Consider the following 21,470-nt stretch of genomic DNA (forward strand, 5'->3'; position numbering starts at 1 on the left):
AGGCACTTTTGGCACTAATTACAGCAAATACTGGATAAGAAAATGAGAAGCCACAACAGGCCGTATTGATGAACTTACATCAGTAATGTTTTTTGTTTCGAAAATACACGTTCAACTTTTGTGACCTTGACAATGCTGATCAAAGTCGTTCATTTGAACACGCTAGATAATCTTTAGCCCAGCAAGTTGGACTATTTTTTATCATGAATCCTGGCTTCATAGTTCTGAAGAAGTTCCTCTATCAGCGTCTTATCTCAACAAATACACAAAAGAACATTAATTCCAATTACACATGGTATCTAAACATTCAGTTAATGTTCAATATAAATGAAGTCAAAGTCACCAGTATGTGTCATATGATAGTTTTTATTTACATGATAGCTGACAGATCAAAAGAAATTTCAGGAAAGGGAAAGACGGAAAGACAGATTTCACACACATTTAAATACTTTTAACAGTATGATCCACCTGACCGGACTATATCATATATCTATCAAACAATACTGATAACATGCTGTACCTTCTGCATCACTTGCCTTACACACATACAATAGTATTTGTATGAAATGCTTGCACACATAACCAATCGCTGATTTTGTTTCCCGATTTGCTGATATATGCAAATTGCTCATTTTGTAAAAATAATAGCTCATTTTCGTATAATTTTTTTTCAATCTGTTACAAATATTTATTCTATATAAAGCACCACTATATCATCTCCAAATGACCTCGGTACTAACAGGGAAGGAAATTGCATTAAAACTTGCAATAAGGTTCAATAAGGAACATGGATCTCCACAGAGAAACAGCACACTGCTACTCGAGAGAAACTGTCAAGGACATAGCAGTGTTATCAAACAAGAGAAAATCACTGGATGTGAACTAAAAAAACATCTTACAAAACCTTTAGCTAGGCCCCTATCGCATATCCAGTTGAAACGGTCGAACATGAAAGAAAATGAAAGGCTAAGATCTGAACTGAGGCTGATCTCAGGAATATTTGGCACATGTATATTGAGCGGTCCAGACGTGCCTGAACGAAAATTAAATGTTGGCTGTCACTAGTTTGCATTATTTCTTCATAAAACAAGGTCAATACACTTGCGTATTTTAAGGAACGTTATATAATTCAACCAGGATACGCGAATGCGTCCCAAGCTTTCTGTCTCCCCTTCATCCTACTGAATGCAATGAGCAATTTGTAGTTAGCAATTTGCTTATATCAACCATCAGCAATTATACAATGTTCAGCAGCATTCCACAATACACCTGTATACACCAATTGTCTTCTTACCTTCATACAAAAATAAATTATTCATTCCCATTGGCCACACCGATCAATAATATAAACATGATCTTTGACACACCAATTCATGCATTTTCAAAACTACACCTTCTCAATATATTTACACACTATCAAAGGAAGGGTTTTATATAAGACTATTATAGTAACACAATGTAATTCAACTATGAATGAAAACAGGTTTCAACCACAAAAATATAAACAATTTATACCATTAGGAATCGAAACTTAATTCATTCTAAATAATTCTTTTGATATAATTAAGTTCTTTGCTCAAATTGATAATCTTGCTACATCCAGCCACACTTGTGAACATATTTTGACTGGGATCTCTGCATTTGATACATTATTCATACAAAAATTGCCAAGGAAATTAGAATCCACGAGACGCTCTCCAAGATTGTCCTGTATGTATTTCAAAAGTCCCATGCTGACCGGACAAGAAAAACAATTTGTTTGTAACTTTATGATAATTTAATCCCTTTTTGTACAAATTCAAATTTTTAACCCAAGTACAATTTTGTACGTTTTGTAGATGTAGATTACTAATGCTCTAAATTTTGTAATTTTTCATGGATATCTCTTTAATTCCTATATTTCACACAAAAAACATGACAAAATTAGATCTCTCGGTTCATAGGCAGTGTAACAAAAATGAGGGTCTATGAAAAACCATGATTTATCCGATCCCCTCATAAACTGTTGTAAAGTATGTATGCGATTGTCTATGCTAACTATATGGCCCCTGTTTGCAAGATTCACATCCTGATTTTAAATCATTACAGGATGTATGTACATGCTATGCTACAAAATCTGCTTTCATCAAGATTACCCAAGTCCTATCTGGCATTGAAAAATATATATGGGTACTTGAGTTAATTACTTGGTGCTGGTTTCTGTAGACGGACAACAGAAAAAGAGAGGTTGGACTTCTACTCAATAATAAACGAAACATGCATTATTATTAATATAACATTTTCATCAAAAATATTCCTTTTATTTAATTACACACTTTTAAATAAAAGTTCGTACAACCTTGTTCAATAGTAAGAATAACAAGCTAAGAAAACAACAAATAAAACAAAAATAATCATACTGCATGCATTTCACTTTCTATTGCTATACTGAACCCACAATCCTTTAATTCTTGATTAATAGGAAATTCATTTTAATTTTTAATCTGAAATTTCCTTTACTGATTCCTTCACTGATCAAATTCTATGTTGTATTTCCATCTTAACATACAAAAACTGAAGTGTCAGGATATTGAAATGAACTGATATTTTAACATTGAATGAAGAATATCAAAAAGAGTTAAAATATACATTTGAAGTTTTTTCTTCAATAAAAAACATCCTTCAAGCAAATCGTATTTTTCAAAACCTTACCTAAAAATATAGAGATGCAGAATAAAATATATTCTAGTAGATGGTCTGTGATTATTTAATATGCATTTTTTAGGACAGTATTCATTTAGGTGGAGAAGAAAATTCAGGACATTATAATACAACTTTGATGTCAATAAATATTATTTGCTGTAATAAGCACCCTCCTCTTTTACTGGCACTAAAAACAAGTTGACCTTGATAATAGTTAAGTACACCTGCACTAAAAAGCACTGGTATTGTCAAACTCTTTTACATTTCCTCCACATTTGAAAAAGCATTCACATACATGAAAAGTTTTAACATCGTTTCAAAAGGAAAACTTTTTCCACCTGAATATCTTAATGATATGTATGTAATCATATAACTCTTAAGCTATGTTTGTTCGCTACTGGGTTTCAAGTGCCAATTGACAAATATATAGCCAGTATATCTACTTCTTAATAGTTTCATACCCAACCTAATATAAAAAAAATTGAAGTTGGAACAGGCAAATTGTTTTTATATTCTTATAATGGATTTTGAGTAGAGTCCATCAATAAATAGAAAACCGGCAAAGTATTGATTTAGGAAATTCCGATATTAACTTGTAGAAAACATTTATAAATTAAAAAAATCCAGCTTTCGTTGACGATTCAGATCAGTGACACAATTTAAATACTTTTGAAAGATTATTCAATAATCATTTTACATTTGTTCAATTTTAAAATTACAAACCATATATACTGATTTATTAAAAGTCCCTTTATGACTAAAGTCATAATAAAAATAGAAACGCAAACCAGCCTGGCTATATTCCACAACACTTGCAGATATAAGCCACTCACACAAGACTTCTATACTACTAGGACAATGTTCTGATAATCGACCATTTATTTGATTGTGGTACATTTGATAACTGATATGATAACATTCCTTTTGAATGTGAAGATAATCTAGATGAATTGCACTAATGAGTACAGAACTTCTACACAAATACATCATGAACTTTATACTTTTACCATATATATCCTGCAATTAGCCCAGGGGGCAACACATACTCAAAGTAGGTTGTGGGCTTATAACAGGACAATGAAATAGCAATTATTAGCATTTCTACTGAACTGCAATAGATTTGGATGTGCTGGTTACATGACATGGGCTTATTGCCAGATAAATATGGTATGTAAAGTACTTATTAACGAAGTACTACAAAAGCTTACATATTTTAATGATTTTTACACAGCTTTTTATTTAATTGCATTGCACCTGTTATAAATGTATAATGAAAATGTTGATGAAGCAGAATAAAACAAGCAGATGATTGACTAGTAGAAATATTTTGATTCACATTTTATTGATCTTTAATCAATATGAACATAAAATATTAAAAAAGAAATATTAAGTAAAACTGTAAAAACTAAAAAAAGAAACACTGTAGACGCCCTAAACAAAAGATCACTATCACGTTTACAATACTGTTGATCGGTGAGACAAGGCCGTTGGTATGACACCAAAGTGATGTGTATTTTATACGAGATCAGTAGCGGCAATGTTTCGTGTACAAAAATATATAGTATTGCAATTCTTGGCAAGTTTATTACATTCAATATACAAACGTTATTTAAGAACAGGATTTTCCATGAGTATTTATTAAGGAATGCAAATGAATCAAGATATGATAATATTGATATGTGATATGAAAAATTAATACCAAATTATTTTTTGTTGTAATCTGGAATGAAAATTATTGAGACTGATGTTTTTTTTAATTTTGATAATGAAAAGATACCCAAACTCAGTCCTGTGTATTTCTAGAAAATGTGTGACTTAAACAGTCCTGTATATTTACTAGAAAACATGTGCACCTTATACAGATAGGTTAGAACTCTGTGTAAACAACACACACATGAAACATATCTTACAAATTGTAAAACACTAAAGGACACACTAGTATGAAAAGATGTTTTCAGTGTCAGTGAGAAAACTTGACGTCCCCAAACATATATTTAAATGTACCATACTGGCCAGGTCAAATAACCTTTATTTATAGCTTGAGGTTAAGGCAATGTTTCAGGTAGATCCTTATTTACTTAAATATTGAAAATAAGTTTGATTTCGGACAGTAACCGAGTTTCAGTACACACATGTACTAAAGGAAAAGACAAAATTATGATATCTGACTGCTGATAAAACGACAATAAAACATAAAACATCTAAACTACCTTTTAATGTACATTTCTATATGTTGTGTAATGTAAACATTACAAAATACTATGAAATGGGAATACCAGTACCGAGCAAGCTCGGCCGCCACTAACTGTCCCCAGTCCAGTTAACCCTTACAACAATACCAGAAAACTGGCAACAACATGAATAACAGTTTTTTTTTTAATGTTTTACATCAACAAACATGGGATGCCATCCGGTCCCATCATTTCAATAAATAAATATAACAACACAGCACTGAGAGATTCGTGACATTTGTTAACAAAAACATAACTTAATAAAGCCAGCTCGATGATGTAAGCTCGACGGGTAGTAGTAATACTGCACAATATGTCCCCAGTTACCCTCACCAACCAAATAGGTCTGAGGTCAAAGGTCATGGTGGATTGAGCTCTGCTAGCATTTCAGTATTTTGTAACTGATATGTAAATACGAAGAATGAGGTCTCGCCTATCTTTCTTAATGATTGACTTTTCTCATTACAAGAGCAGATTTCAGCCAAAAGACTTGCTAAAAGCACCAGATCCAGAAATGGACTCCTTCATTTACAGCGAAATCACAAAACATGTGTAGAAGGAGTACCAAATCATTGACCAGTTACTGAGCCGTTCTGCCAAGTTTAGTGTGTCGCGTGTACAGGTGCTTGTTCTGGTACATGATCATCCTTTTCTTCGACTTTAAGAACCTGAAATCCCAGCTCTAGGTATTTCTGAATGTAAAACGGTGACCTTGACCTCCTGATGCGACCTTGATTTACATTGTTACCATGGCCATTCCTTCCTCCTTGACGACTTGCTTCGTCTTACACGTGTTATCACAATTGGGGATGGCTCATCTTCAACATATGGGAAAATAAAACTCTGTGGACGCTGGAAAACAAACAAACAAAATTAAATTCAATTAATATATTATACTGTAAACTTATTCACTAAAACCATGTTGCTAATTCTTAGTGTGAGCCTGTATTATTTAAAAAATTACAAAATAACACGTCTGAAATTCTGCATAATAATTACAACAAAAACATCTTTTTCCAAATGTTTACAAAGATGAACTTCTATCCTCCATAGTAACATATCTTGTTGTGTAATATCTGCCAGAATAAAAGAATCAATTCTTCCGTCCCAATGGCTGATATTCATGACTAAGACCAAATACTATAAGACAGAAGGAGGTTGGAGGATACTTCTCATCCGATTGAGAAACTTTATTTCGATTAAAGGAAACAAGTGCTAACAAACTATTTGACCAATCCTTTGATTAAATGGTCTCTTATCTCTTCAGAAAAGCAGCATATTGAAATTGAAATAAATAGGTTTAATTATTTAAAATGCAGTTGCTGTGTGATGATTTTATTACGTTGAAGCTACCATTACTTACCTGGTGAAGAATGGACCTTTTGGCAGGAGAAGTGGTGGGCGTGTGGTGATTTAGATCAGCATTAGTCAGCTGGTCACACCAACTGAGGCGGGACGCATGCTTGGGAGCTGTAACAGACAAACAATGTGACTTAAAATAGAAAAATCTACAATCGTGCTCATGTGTCTTTTGATTATTTCATAAATATAAAATATTTCTGTAACCTACATATAACACTTTCAAGTTTATGTGATGCCTTCCTTAAATCAAGATTTAAATTATTATAGAAATTTACATAACTTCAAATTTTAATGGTAATTATTCTAGTGGTTTGTTTAATTTTTTAACAAACTAGGCTGAAGTGATCTGAATGCAGTGGTTTTATTGACACTGGGTATCCAAACTCTGTTTGGAGAATGGAGTATGGAGAATGGAGTATGGAGAATGGATGAAGCTATTTATAAAATTTAGCTGCCTTTGAAGCTCTGTTGATATAAGGGTGAGGGTTCTCCACAAAGTTTGGATACCCTTGGGCAGCCTAGTTTCATAAATACCATGGGAAAATATCTATTATTATGAATATACATTGGAGGATTACAAGGAAGCAGGAGAGCGAGGGTAAAGTTACATTGTATGTGTACCGTACAAGCCGAGCACAAAGAAAGGAAACAGCACATATATATAACATTAGACCAAACCAAAGAGCTCAAACCACAACCTCTATTCTTCTTCAGTGACACAATTATTTAAAGACTGATTGTCAAATACTACAGCATTTGATATATAACCCGAACAACGTGATGCACCGATGGAATGACAGACTGACTGACAAAGCGTAAACATATAGTCCCCTCTCGTATCACTGGTGATGGACTTAGTGTTTAAGCTTGGAAAATATAACATGCATTTAGTGAAGTTGTAGAATAGAAATCTCCCCCTCATTGGATTTAGATACACTTAATGTACTTACGAGGGAAATGTTTGATGACCATTCCGGCCTTGGAGACATCCACGTAGCTCACTTTCCTCTGGCTATTACAGATAGTGTGTAGCTTTGTAATGGTGTCAACCTCATGTTCTGACTGAAATCAAAAAGGAACATTTAAACAAGTTCAACAATATTTAGTTTAATACTTAGTACTTGTACTATCATATTTGGAGACCAGCATTCAGTCTTAATAATTCATTAAATCTCAAAACAGCTTTAAGTTTGATATTTTATGAATAATATTTTTTTCTAAAAATTGCTGATAATTGTAATTGCCAAACTTGCTTTAACAGTTCACAGGTTCAACATCAGATTATAACCCCTTAAGCAATCAATAACTGCTATCATAATGATTAAAACTTCATCCAAATTTAATATACCAGGAAAAAAATGGACAGAGTTTGAACACCAGTGTTCTGGTGAAATATATACTGAATAGGATTTTGAATATTCTTGTTTAAAAACATTTTTTATTTTAATTTCCCCTCCAAATTGTTATATGACTGCCGTGGGTTATTCAGACTTACCAGTAGTGATGGAGGTCGGCTATCACAGAACACCCTGGAGACACTTGTAGCTTCAGCAGATTTCGTCTTTTCTGACTTCTGAATATAGAATAGTCGTTATATACATGTGTAAAATAGAAGTTTGACATTATTTGGATCATTTTTCATATCCAGATTTTGGTTTTTGTTTGCTGCTTTTGAATAATACATTTATAGATCTAGTAATAACCTGTACTGAAATTTTTCACTTTTACAAATATAATTTATATTCCTGAACAGTTTTTTTTTTTTTTTTTCATTTGTTATTATTTTTCTTATAAATGAATATGAAGATGCATTAAGAACTCGTGTAAGCCTTTTAAATATGCTCCCGACAACTGACACCTCTAGACAAAGCATTATGGTCAACAGTATATAGGTATCCAGAAGTAGACAGTTCAGATGTGCATAAGATACATACAGTATTAATCCTTCAATAAGACCAGGGAGCCCAAAGATGTATTATGAATGTATTATGAAAGTAGAGGATGATATTTTTATTGTGGGAGAATGAAATCACAATTTTATTGAGCCTTATTGGACATGGTTTGTTGATTTACAGTATTTACAGCTTAACCATTATATCTTTCACATACCTTTGGTGTTTTGATATTTTCAATCTTTTCTTTGAGGATAGTGTTTTCAAGTTGACGATGCTTTGTGTTGATTGTGTCTGCAGTCCTGACCTTCTGGTCTTGTTGTGCACCATCATCAAGGTCATCACCATCTGCAGACAAAACAAATCAGTTATTGTTAATAAAATTTTGAAAAATAATACAGTAATGTTTTGTTTTTTTTCAAATTTTGTACACAGTTGGTTCAATACCATGACAGATTTCATGTTTAATCCATTCAATTCTGTAAAGTAGAGATACATTTCACAATGGTTCTAATTACAGTTTGTCAATCACAATCATTAGGTTCGAGCATGTTTTAATGCAAACTTTTTTTAAAAAATATCAGCAATTAAAAAATGGTTTTAAATAACATTATAAATGCAATAATATACATGTATTTATAATGTAAATATAATATTCACATTGAGAATTATGATATCAATGTTGGGAATTGAAAGTAATTGATGCCGAGCGTTAGCCTATTGGCTATTTTTCTTTACTTTTCTTTATCATTAGTCTATGGGGCTTTATGCACCGTTAATTAAACATGAAGTGTGATATTATATACGCCACTCACCATTTCTGATCTTTCTTGTCCTTGCCTTAGATGTTTGATAAGGCTCCGATACAAAGGTCGCCACCGAGTAGTCGTCAACATTGGTCTCAATGGTCTGGGGACTTGTCAGCACTGTCGTAAATTCGTCAGGAGAGGCGTTCTCATCGGTACCAAAAGACAGGGAGGAATCCTGGTCAAGAGAATTCTCCAGGCAGGACGAAGACAAAGACGAATCACTGTCTTCACCAAAGTAAATATCTATAATCTGATTACACAGGTCCATTTCGCTCACTGTTTTCTTGTCCTTCAGGAGCGAGGAAGGGGACCCATCCTCTGACCCACATGTGCTATCGTATGTAGCATTTTCTACCCAGAATGCAGTCTTTTTCATGGCACGGCGGACATCAACGATACTCTTTGATGTGTCTAGCGGTAATGTTATATTTGGTGAATCCTTCAAGTCGGCAAAGTTATCATTATTATTATCACAAGTGTTTAGGGGAAGCTGACTATGTTGATCACAAACCTGTTGATCACAAACATGAACTGAACTGTCCAATACATCTGACCTTTGACTAGATTCATTCTGAACATAAAGTCCATCATCACTGCTGCTCATTGTTTGACTAAGATCCCCGGAAACTGGTTCCATGTTTCTCGCTGCACACATCTGTACATATCCAAAACTGGACATCTGAGCATCATTTGTGTTTCTCATATTTACATAATGGTCAGAGACACTGTCTGTCACGTTTATATCGTCAATCTCATGGTAAATAGGTTCCTCCGAGGTTAAGTCAAAATTGCCTCCATCAACGTAGGATATACGTGTCCGTGGCAAAGAGCCTGGCGTGTTCCAACGACTAAACGCACTGCGACTGTTGACCGTCAGATTAGATGTGGACTCTCTGACAGGTGTCGCTGTGATGCTGTGGTCAGCTTGACTTGTAACATACTTTGGACTAGGGTTGACCAGCACATGAGGATTTTCCATCACAACACTATTTCCACTGCTTTTCACTAACCTGCCATCATTCATGGACTGACTTCTACTCTTCCTACTATGACCACTGCTGTTCAACGATCTACTACTGCTGTTCAATGATCGACCACCGACATCCAAAGTTCTACTACTGGTGTTAAATGATCGACCACCGACATCCAAAGTTCTACTACTGCTGTTCAATGATCGACCACTGACGTCCAAAGTTCTACTACTGTTCAACGATCTACTACTGCTGTTCAATGATCGACCACTGACATCCAAAGTTCTACTACTGCTGTTTAACGATCTACCACTGTTGTTCAATGATCGACCACTGACGTCCAAAGTTCTACTACTGTTCAACGATCTACTACTGCTGTTCAAAGATTGACCATTTCTGTTAACATCCCGACCAGTACTGTTTCTAGATAGACTACTGCCGTTCAACGATCGGCCATTTCTGCTAACATCCCGACCAGTACTGTTTCTAGAAAGACTACTGCTGTTCAATGATCTACTGCTGCTGTTGATAGACTTATTCTCTGTTTGACTAGTATTGAAGGTGTAACTACTGTTGAACAACTTTTCACCAGTAGATTTCCTTTTATTGTTGTAAGTTTTGTCCTCTGTCCAACTTTTGTTGGTTAGCTTGCCCTCCATCCGGCTACTGTTGAACAACTTTTCACCAATTTGACTAATGTTAAAAGACTTTTCAGCTTTTTTACTAGCTTTGGAGGACTTCTTGTCTTTCCGTCTGCGCAAGAAGGAAAGCGGTGCCTTTTCAGTCCGAGATCTATGATTTGTAAAACTGTCTTGTTTTGCAACACTCTTGCTGGTATTTACACAATTTGTATGTACAGAATTAAAAGGTAACTTGCTTCCTTTACTGACAGGGATGCGTTCTTGTCGCCCAGTCAAAGAACCACCCTGGGATGAAAAGGAATCAGTATAGCACTTGGGGGGAACATAATATGCAGAGCATTGGCTGGTATCGGAGTCTGTATCACTGTCCGACTCTGTGGACCTATCCAAGCAACAATGCCGTCCATCAGAGCTACAAGAAGACGACGACTCTGAATCACTGTCTGTATCATAATCACATGAAGAGCAGTCACTGAGGGTGTGGAACGAAGAGGCAGAGCTATTGTGTGCACAGTTACTGTCCTTTACAGAAACGTCAGACTTGCGAGGAGGAGAGCGAAGATCTGTATCAGAGTCTGAATCATAATCCTGCTCAGGATTATCCAACAAAGAATCGTCCTCGGGTGAAGCTATAGGAGCCCTACCTTTACCTCGTGACCTTTGACCTGTGTTGCTATGGGAATGGTAAATAACATTGCTTTGGGAATGACGTTTCTGCATCTTAGGATTCGATGGCTGATCACTTGCTAGTTTCGATGTTGATGCTGACGGGAGGGATGATGTAGACGAAAGCGGGGATGCTGCAGAAGTTCTTTTTCCACACGAAAGATTTGCTCCCGACATAAACGCTGGGTGGAGACAGTCGATTCCACTATCTACACTGTCTGTACGCTGATCAGACAGCTGTTCCTCCAAACTTGACACACTGCTCCTGATACTTGCACTGTCACCATCGCATGGTGTCACCAGTAGACTGTCTTCAGACAGAGGCCCTATTCCCTTGTTGTAGTGAGATAACTTCTTGTTTTTACGAAAGCTTAACCCAGAAATAAACGATGCTGGTTTTCTCTTCGAAAATAGCTTCATCTTCTTTCGGTCCTTAGTGGATCCTTTTTCTACGAAGACATCATCGTCTTCATCAATGGGGGCGAGGCCATTGGACGGAAGTTTACTCGCTGTACTGCAATTAACAAAACAGGGAAATTAGGTCAAATCGTTGTAGTAGTCACATTTGTATTAATTCATGTAGCATTCATTTCATTACTTTGTAGAAGAAATATAAGGTTGAAATTTAATATTAAGCTGTAAGAATCGAAAGCTTGAAAATTATTAGGCAATTACTTTAACAAGTACATCTCATTACCTATATGTTATTATTACCATTGCTTCCAGGTTGTTTTTCTTGTTGTATATATAGTGTATATGCATAGATATCAAAATTGTTTTTTGTTTCTTCCCTTTTAATACGCTTTGCCAATCTATGTTACATTATTTCACAAGAAAAATACTTTATATTTCTTATATAATTTATTCAAAATATCTTTTTTAATTTTCCCTCAAAGTTTTGTCAATCTGTATTTTAAATCTACAATGTTTTACAAGAAAAATATTATAAACCTTTTATCAAAGTAATATAATATATTTTATTTCTGTATATAAAAAGTTTACTGTGGACTGTCCTTGCAAATTACAATAAAGAACCTCAACATGACGTAAAGTTGGCATTGTAAATAAAAAGGAATGTCTTTGATCTGTCCATTAGGTACCTTCAGGTATAAATTACACATTGGTATTTATTTAGTAATAAAGCTGTTTCTTCCCCCAAGGTATTTCTCACTGATAAAATCTGTATACAAAGCAAGTAATCATAGAAACCAAATTAATTCAGACCATTTCTCTGTGACTGCAGGCATTTTCTATGTATGGTATATACAAAACCATACAAAGGGCTAATGTTTAGACTTGGGGGGATTCATGGCTTTTACCCTTTGTTAATTGACATGACCATAGAAAAGGATTTAGATTTGCAAAGAAGTACATATACATAGAAACAGGAACTTAATCACACAAATAAGTTGGATTTCCAGTTTATATGGGCTGTTGTACATTGTATGTAATTGACCCTCGGACAGCAACAAGTATATTTTTAAAACATGTGTAGAAATATATGTTTATAGGACTTGGATGTACCATAATATTATGTTTCATCAAATTTTAAATTTATAAATAAGTAATTGCTGTAAATAATTTACCAATGTATAAATTTATAATATATATCAACTGAAGAATGCTTATTAAAACCCCCCACAAACAAAGTTTTAGCTGCTGTTTTTAAATTTAGGATTTTTCAATCTTTTTTCTCCTTTGGAAAAAAAGGTTAGAACCATCCTATTCTATGGTATATTGAAACTATCGGGTAGCACAACATCTGGATTCAAAATCAGCTTGCTGAAGTGGGATAACTGATCGATCATCCATGTGAGGCTATAACACGTCTGGTGTGAATGCCGATAGCAAAATGTTATCTCCTACCATTAAAGATCATAATTTGTGGTAATTATATATATTATGTTGTTAATGAATACACGATATGTTGCATATGTGACATTATCTCATAAGCCAAAAAGCTGGATACTTTTTTAATATTGTGCAGGCACATGGTGCTGAAAATGAAATGAAATATAAAATAGGCTGCTACCTGATACATGTTGGATCAATGTCTGTGTGGCTATACAGCTGGATAGGTTTATATCTACTTAGGAATGGTAGTACTGGGTTCATCTTCACCTTCATTGCTCAATGGTATGTAGTATCTGGTATCTAATTACATAACTTCACAGTACTAGCACTCACATCTGGCTAAATTCACTATATATATCATGTAATAATGGTAAAATCCAAAGTCTTCAATGTATGCTGTATCAATGTCTCCAAGCTCATTTGTTAAAAATTCAGCTACAAACACAGTGTAAATCCAAAACACTTCCACTCTTCTTTAAATATGAAAGTAGAATTTCTGAATCAAGAAGTTCGAAATATCCTCCATGAAAAAACAAACGGCCTACACTAACATCACATCTACAGGTGGTCTAGAAAAAGCACCCTGCCTGTCCTTGTACCAACACCCACTTCCTAAATGAGCCAGCAGGACAGAGTTAGTTGGGTGTGTACACCAAGCCTCCAGTCTCAGGGCCCTGATCACTATTTACACGACCTACCTATTGTCACAATTGACAGACAAAACCAAGCCCAGGTGGTAATAGCCGTATGTACCTGGGGCTGTGACAAACACCTGATGCAAGGATTACCTGCTGCTGTTTACCTGTAATTAACAGGTGCCCTCCAGTTACTTTGTAGTCAGTGTTGGTTCTAAACATTTTGGGTTTCAGATATAAAGGGAAACAGAGCAGGTATTTACATAATAAGGTAATGTTTAGTCTGCAATTTCCACATCATATTCAATAAGCATAATTAAACAGATTATCTTTTATGATTTGAATGGATAAATTAATTAAATAAAGGTCCGCATAATTATTTGCTTCAAATAAATTGTACTATATAAATATATGATGATCATTTATAAGTCCATCCTGGGTAAAATGCAATTATTTAATAGCTAATGTTCTAGAATAATTTAAAGATGATTGAACTTCTTACATTAAATAACCATAAAAAAGTTAATGTGACACAATTATGAACATACAAATGAAATGCAATTCAACATTGTGAAATATGTCAAAAAATTCTTCAGAAAATTTATTTAGATTATGCAATGTTAGTGATCTTTTTTCTTCTAAAACATGAACATTATCACTGGTCAAAGGAATTGTCACTAGAGTTTTTTATTCTGAAAATAACCCCCTACACAGCACACTTTAGCTTTAAAGCCTGCCTGGTGTTTTATAACACAAACACTGAAAAGACATTTTCATACAAATGTATTAATTTAGCATCAGTATGTGTTTTAATCATTACTCACTGCGTACAACATACACTAATGTCAGAATGAACCCAAACCCACGACTACATTATTGAAATTTTAAAATCAAACTCAATCATAGATATTACCTCTGGTACAAATACAGCGCATGTCTTTGAATTCAGCAAAATTGTTTTCTTACTCATGGTTGTTTTGTATGAAAGTTATCTGGGCATGTTTGGCCTATGAACACAGTAAATTGCTGTTTCATATGATAATTTCACTTGAAGCTGCACCAGAAATTAGCATCAGTATTATGAATTCAGCAAAATTGCATCAGTATTATGAATTCAGCAAAATTGCATCAGTATTATGAATTCAGCAAAATTGTTTTCTTACTCATGGTATTTTTGTATGAAAGTTATCTGGGCATGTTTGGCCCATGAACACAGTAAATTGCTGTTTCATATGATAAATTTAATAATCACTTGAAGCTGCACCAGAATTTTAAATGTGAAAATATCTAAGTTGTCTCATGCTAAGTTCGTCTGTACTCTTGCTGTTGTTTCTTAGCCCTAATACAAATAGCTTTCTGAAAATACAACACAAACTGTTAACTGATCCTTAGGTTGTGGAAACAGCCTGTCAGACCACTCCTACCTCTCCTCTACAAACAAAATAATAACCTACTGGACTTTTTATTTATTCAAAGGACATTTTTATAATATAGATACATATAAAACAGTATTCCACACCACTGGACCTACTGGACTTGTTCTGGTGTGATCGTGGATCAACTTCAGCTTGCAGTCACAACCACACACCACAAGTCTTTGTCTAAACTACAGGGGTCAAGCTTATGGATAACTGTATGATGTCCTGACCAAGCCAAGCACAGAAGGATCACAGCATGATCAGACCAGGGTATCATGTATTTCGTTGTGTACTATAAATTAGCTGAGGTATTTATCAACTGGAATGTTCAGTATAGGAACATGAATCCGCCCTAAGAAACCCGTAAGGGCGGATTCATGTAGGCGCAAAACCCTTCAGCCAACCAACCAGTAAAGAATGAATGAAAGTTATTTATAAGCTCAATATTAGATTCAATGGTACAGAATAATTGAGCTGAGTTAATGTAAACTAAACTAATCATAACATTGATTTTAAGTTCTAGTTCTTTTTTTTTTAAGTAAATGCAAATATTTATATCTTGACTGTTTGCTACTTTCAAATGATTGGTTCTGCAAATTTGTGTATAAAACGACAATACTTCATTTGACATGGACCATATATTTCTACCCAAGATCAAAAACAAAAGAACAATTCTAGGTATAATTTATCTGCACATAGGTGAACCTACAAAAGCAATGATTAAATGCTTACAACAATATCACGAGTATGCAAAATATTTGGTTTGAATAGTATGGCTAATATAAAGAAAATGATAACTACTGGTATCATGTTTTCTGCTTAAAAACCAGTTTGTAAGTAGGAAAACATTTTGAATTTTGAACATTTGTTGTGGTATTATTCCCACTGAATTCAATTATACATGGGAATATGCTCCTAGGGTATATGCCTAAACTTGATTTTTTTTTAGAACACTTTTGGAACCTTTACCAATTTTTCTTTTAACAGTTGTTTGGGTTGGAAGTCAAAAACATGCTTTTTGTTTAACATTAAAAGTTACAGGTAAAATGTACTTCTGTTGTTCTTTTGTATGAACTCAAAATGTGAGAACAAAATTTGTATCAGGTATGATACCCCTTTTAACAGACTAGACTACCACAAGGTGGTCGAGGTAATTAATGTACTCCCATTGTATGGACAAACATCACTTCAACAATTCTCCCTTTCAGTTCTCTTTGATCTCCCTTTCAGCATTTTTGAATCACAAATGAAAACTACAAAATTGATTTATAGATGTGTGGTACAGTCATCAATGAACTGCTTTCCTCCCATATAAACTAGACCAGCTTTTGTGAAGAAATAACTGAAAGTAATCAACCAGAAAGATTCAAGTTCAACTTTTCAAATACTTGAATTTAAAATATGATGGTTATGGCTTAGGTTATTAAACCACCCAACAATACTGCAAGTCATTTATTTCTGTCTTCTTTTTCCCACAGGTAATAGATTTCTCGAGGAGATTTAAATTTTCTCACGTTTTATACACTGCAGCAGTTTACAGCAACATGAAATTACCAGCTGATCAATCACCTTTTGTTGTATATTTCTGAATAACTTTTACTAGAATAAAAATGAAATATATATATTTAAAGAAACACCTTTCTAAAATCAAATTAAACCTTCATACACCCTCAAGCTCTCATAACAGAATTTGTTTATGTCAGGATTTCATTGTTAAATGAATGCTACAAGCAATATCAAGTATCAGTTTTTAGAAGAAAATAAATCAAGAACTAATTTCACTAACAAAAATTATGAATGATGCTTATCAAATTTGAAATGATATAATTATTTGTATAAATATATCGCCAAAGAACCAAATCGTTTTTTATTCCTGTCATGTCATTTCTTAATGTTAAGTTGTTTTCAATATTGATCAACAAAATATAGACTTACTCTATTTTACAATAATTGTGCAACAAGTTTTCTTACTTATACATGTATAATCACTTATGAACATTTACATCAACTTTTGGATGTTGGACATTATATTACATGGTGCCTGCCATAACACTCTCACTATGTTAAAGCTGATAGTGCAAGTTAAAAAGCTTTCAACTGAGATTAAAAACAAAAAATCACTAAAAATATATTTTTACTGGTTTTGAGACCTTCCTCTCCTCATCCGACCATCGTTTCTGAGGAAGTGCTGACATTTTAGTTTGGTCCTTGCTTGGTATAAAAAGCACATTACCCATCAAACCGGTTATCATTTGTTCAACATGTGTGAAGGTGACACTACTATACTATATATATATAACACTTTCACAATCTTTTACTGACATTTTGTATCAGATAAGTTGAATAAAATTAAAATGGAACACATCAAAGTAAGCATTTATCTAAGAAAAGTGGAAACAGTAGTAAAATACGACCAAATGAAATATAATGCACAATCCCTGCCCCCCCCCAAAAAAAAGCCATGAAAAAAGGAAACATATGATGAATGCTAATGTCTACCTATTAGATATCCAACTAGTTATAACCTCCTGTGTGAAAACAATACTAATTCCAATCATTTTCATGAGAACGGTTTAATAATCAAATTTTACCTTGTTGACTTCACACCGGGGATTGTCGCATTTGCACATGTTTAGCTAGTAAAGCGTCTATACGACAAAGACTACAAGTTCATAATTAAGTTTTGTGTGACCGATGATATATATGGGATTTATAGAAACATTTTCAATAAAATACCTTTTATTTTGGATACACTATTTTGGAGAATGTGCCATAAATAACAAACAGATTGGCCATGTTTCAAAGTTTTCAGGTGAGTGCGCTTGATTCTTGATATCGGTTGCCAATCAGGGTGCGTGCTGCATTGAATTGAAGGGCGGTCAGTTGTAGAATGATAACCTGTTTGACAGTTTTTATACGCAGCGTGACCCATACTCATTACCAAGCAAGGACAAACTAAAATGTCGTAATTTCCTTGGAAACTATAGTCAGAAGAGATGGGGAAGATCTTAAAACCAGATTTTTTTTTATTCCAATTGAAAGCTTTTTAATTTGCACTGTCAGCTTTAAACTTCTAGCATTGTCGGAGTAGTAATGGGNGGGGGGGGTAGGGACGCCAACCTACATATATACATGTCCTAGACAAAGCCCCACCTTTCCCCCCACCTTTTTTTTGAAGCAGATACCCATGGACTAAGAGTCAAAATGTAACTTCCCATTATTACATACAGTGCTTGCATGATTCATACATGCATTACTGGGGTGTGAGGTTGTTTCGTCCTAAATCCTTTTTGTCCTGGGTTGTTACTTAGCATTTTTATTTTGCCATTAGACACATTAGATTTGCATGAGGTGGAACAGATCTGCACATATATAATGTAGCTACATATGCATGAAATTATTTGGAAAACACAATTGTCTGGGGAAACCACAGATTTATATCTTACTTCGTGGTGAAACATGAAAAAAGTATTTTTTAATCATGAAAAACATTTCATCCGAGTCTGATATTCATAACTTTAAAAATATATTTGTATATTAGGGTGAAACCTTGGGTAAACTAGTACTGGATTGAAGGCAAAACAACCTGTGATGCGAACAAGATTAATAGCGAAATTACCCAATCCGAGTAGTGGACTGTACAGACAAATAACTATTATCGTGAATAATTACAATTCAAAACAAAACTAACACAGTGGTTCCATAGAAAACAATTAACAAATAAAAACTACACATTTGTGTTGCAAATTTTCATTCGAAAAAAACTCTTATCCACAGACATACAAGAAGCATATCTTGCTACTATATATGCTGTGACCCATATCACTCTAAGCTTGACGTGTTCATATGAAATGACTGAATTTTAAACTTAACAGCACAGCGGAGCACACCATGGTCCATGCACACATTATTACTTCATATACAAAATAGCATCGTGACAAGTTCGTGTACATTGGTGTTTAATTAAACAAATGCTTTCAAATACAACGGTTTCCATTGAACAAAGCTTTAACATAATGGTTGACAACCACCTAAAACAAACTGTCATAAGTCTAGAGTCTACATGTTGAGTTTCGTATCGTGTTTACATCGACAGAATCAGCTGTAACCCAGTTACATACACCGAGCACCTGCTCGTAAATCACAACAGTCAGATCGCTGTCCCTTGTTCATTATCGATATAAATACAACGTGTATGAATATACAATTGGTACCTTACTAATTGTCACTGTAATTAAAACCTTACCTTCTACATTTTTTGCTCATGCTGTCCCGGGGTCCTCTGTTTATTTAAAGAATTTTCTTCCTATTGTTGACAATGAAGCCATTTAAAATTCGCGTCTTACCCATCATTCCGTGCGTTTCCAGACGTGTCAGGGGAGATAAGTTGAACAACCTCCGGTTATAATCTGTATCAGAATATAGCGTCAGAACGGCATCATCCTCCGGTTATAGCCTGTATCAGAAAAGTAAATGAATGGCATCGCGGATACAGCCGGACAGTTTTTTTTTGTTTTTGTTTTATCTAAATATGTCTTTATAAGACAGGAAATAATTGTATCTTTTGGTATAATATGATTTTATAATAATATATACACAAAAGTTGAATATTTTGTAGGAGGAGGAGGAGGAGGAGGAGGAGGAGGAGGAGGAGGAGGAAAGGATGGGACATTTTCATCATATTGTAATTAGACTGCCAAATAAAATCCCAAATAGTGCTTAATTTTTCAATTTAATTTTACCTTATTTTCTTTGTAGTTCTAATGAATACAAAGTGAGTGAGGGCTCGCATTGATAGATAGCCCTCCTCTAGGAAATGGTTATCAAAAGTGCGGGTAAGGTGTGACCTTGACAATTAACCATAACTCTAATTAAAGTATGCACAACTTGACATTACTTTCTACTTTTACTTCTTTCTCTTTTCTTTTTTCTTATAAGATTACAAATGTATATACAAGACAGATTAACAGCTATATATAATTAAATGTACATATAATTGAAAGACAAAATTATGATATTTTTTAAAACAAAAATGTGATAAACTTGTATAGAATCCATATGAAATAATAAAATTGTTAGGTCTAATAACCTTATACCATTTGTCATTACATAGTAGTTTTTACTAAACATAATGTAGCAGGGACGTAATTTAGTGTACTTTTATTAAAATATGTAGTATTGTATATTTTATAATATTTTCACGATTGTCCAACGTATTGTGTAACGCGTTCGTAACTTGCGTCGTCCTTTATAGTATCGTCTGTATTAATGCAGTATATAGTAATGTATACGTTTTGTGCGCGTTCGTTTCGTTTGTATCGTACTCTGTAATTGTAGTGTCCGAGTGGTCAGTCTTTGTGGTGTTACGTCATGCAGTTTCTGTTATTTCATTGGTTGTTACCATTGGGCGATTTGGCGGGATATTCTTCTTTTGACTGGACGGACCTGAACAATTTATATGTAAGTGTTTTACGTTTCTAATATTCTCTACTTGCACTTATTTTCTTATAGATAGAACAAATATAGGATGTAGGTTTTGTTATATACTTTGGCTTATGAAATATATTCTTGCATATAAGTCTTATTTTTTGTGTGTAATTGCGAGATAGTATAGAAGGGTTTTAGTTTGTTTTTAGTATCTTAACGTTCTGTACCTATACCTGTAGCGTGTGTCATGCACGGGTGCCCTCCGTAAGTGGACAAGGGCTTTGAGTCACACAGGTATGACTACTCTGTACCTGAATTATTGTAGATTTATATATATTTGAAATGTAAAGGTACATGTATCTTTTACTTGTAACTGTTACTGGATCTTCGTAGAAGTGTAATTTTGTAATTGTAATATTCCGATCATTTTGTCATTGTAAGAGTAATTTCCCTTTGTGTATGTGAGTTGTGAATGTATTTGTTTTATTATTTGTTACAGAGCTTGAATTGGATGTCCAACTGAAATAAATATGACGAACTAAACCCCGTGGTCTTGTGGTATTTGTACCAGAAAATAAGCCACTATTGCAATAGCCTCTTTTTTAGAGCCAGGAAGGGGCATTGTCACAGATGATAAAATGCAACACCATGCAATATCTTGGGTATCACGATGTTGACCTATTCTGTTTTGACGATCAACATTATTCCATCTTCGAGTTCAATCTGCAAACAGTGAATTCAATTATAAATTTTTATAGATATCTGTAGGTTGCTTGAGTTTTCGTAACCTTCCCTTTATTACTGAAACACAGGTGGGCAAGGACATTTCCGCCGACAAGGTAGGTCAGTCAGAGCGATAGCATAACAATCAGAAGTCCAGGG

The 21,470-nt window shown here is 34.2% G+C and overlaps 1 protein-coding gene across 2 annotated transcripts; it reads right to left on the bottom strand.

Moving 5' to 3' along the window:
* Positions 1-663: 663 nt before the first annotated feature.
* Positions 664-19,523, bottom strand: LOC110464716 (serine-aspartate repeat-containing protein F-like). Of its 2 annotated transcripts, none has more exons than XM_021520080.1 (7): positions 19,408-19,523; positions 8,983-11,768; positions 8,385-8,515; positions 7,771-7,848; positions 7,226-7,337; positions 6,277-6,383; positions 664-5,765 (listed from the first exon to the last, which is right to left on the bottom strand). In XM_021520080.1, the coding sequence occupies exons 1-7, from the start codon at positions 19,425-19,427 to the stop codon at positions 5,658-5,660; spliced, it is 3,342 nt and encodes a 1,113-aa protein (XP_021375755.1). In that variant the 5' UTR covers positions 19,428-19,523; the 3' UTR covers positions 664-5,657. The 2 variants fall into 2 exon arrangements, with proteins under 2 accessions (XP_021375755.1, XP_021375754.1); XM_021520079.1 differs by lacking the exon at positions 19,408-19,523 and adding an exon at positions 13,287-13,514.
* Between the last annotated feature and the right edge of the window lie 1,947 nt (positions 19,524-21,470).

Source organism: Mizuhopecten yessoensis, unplaced genomic scaffold (assembly GCF_002113885.1).
Source record: "Mizuhopecten yessoensis strain PY_sf001 unplaced genomic scaffold, ASM211388v2 scaffold11027, whole genome shotgun sequence".
Classification (NCBI taxonomy): domain Eukaryota; kingdom Metazoa; phylum Mollusca; class Bivalvia; order Pectinida; family Pectinidae; genus Mizuhopecten; species Mizuhopecten yessoensis.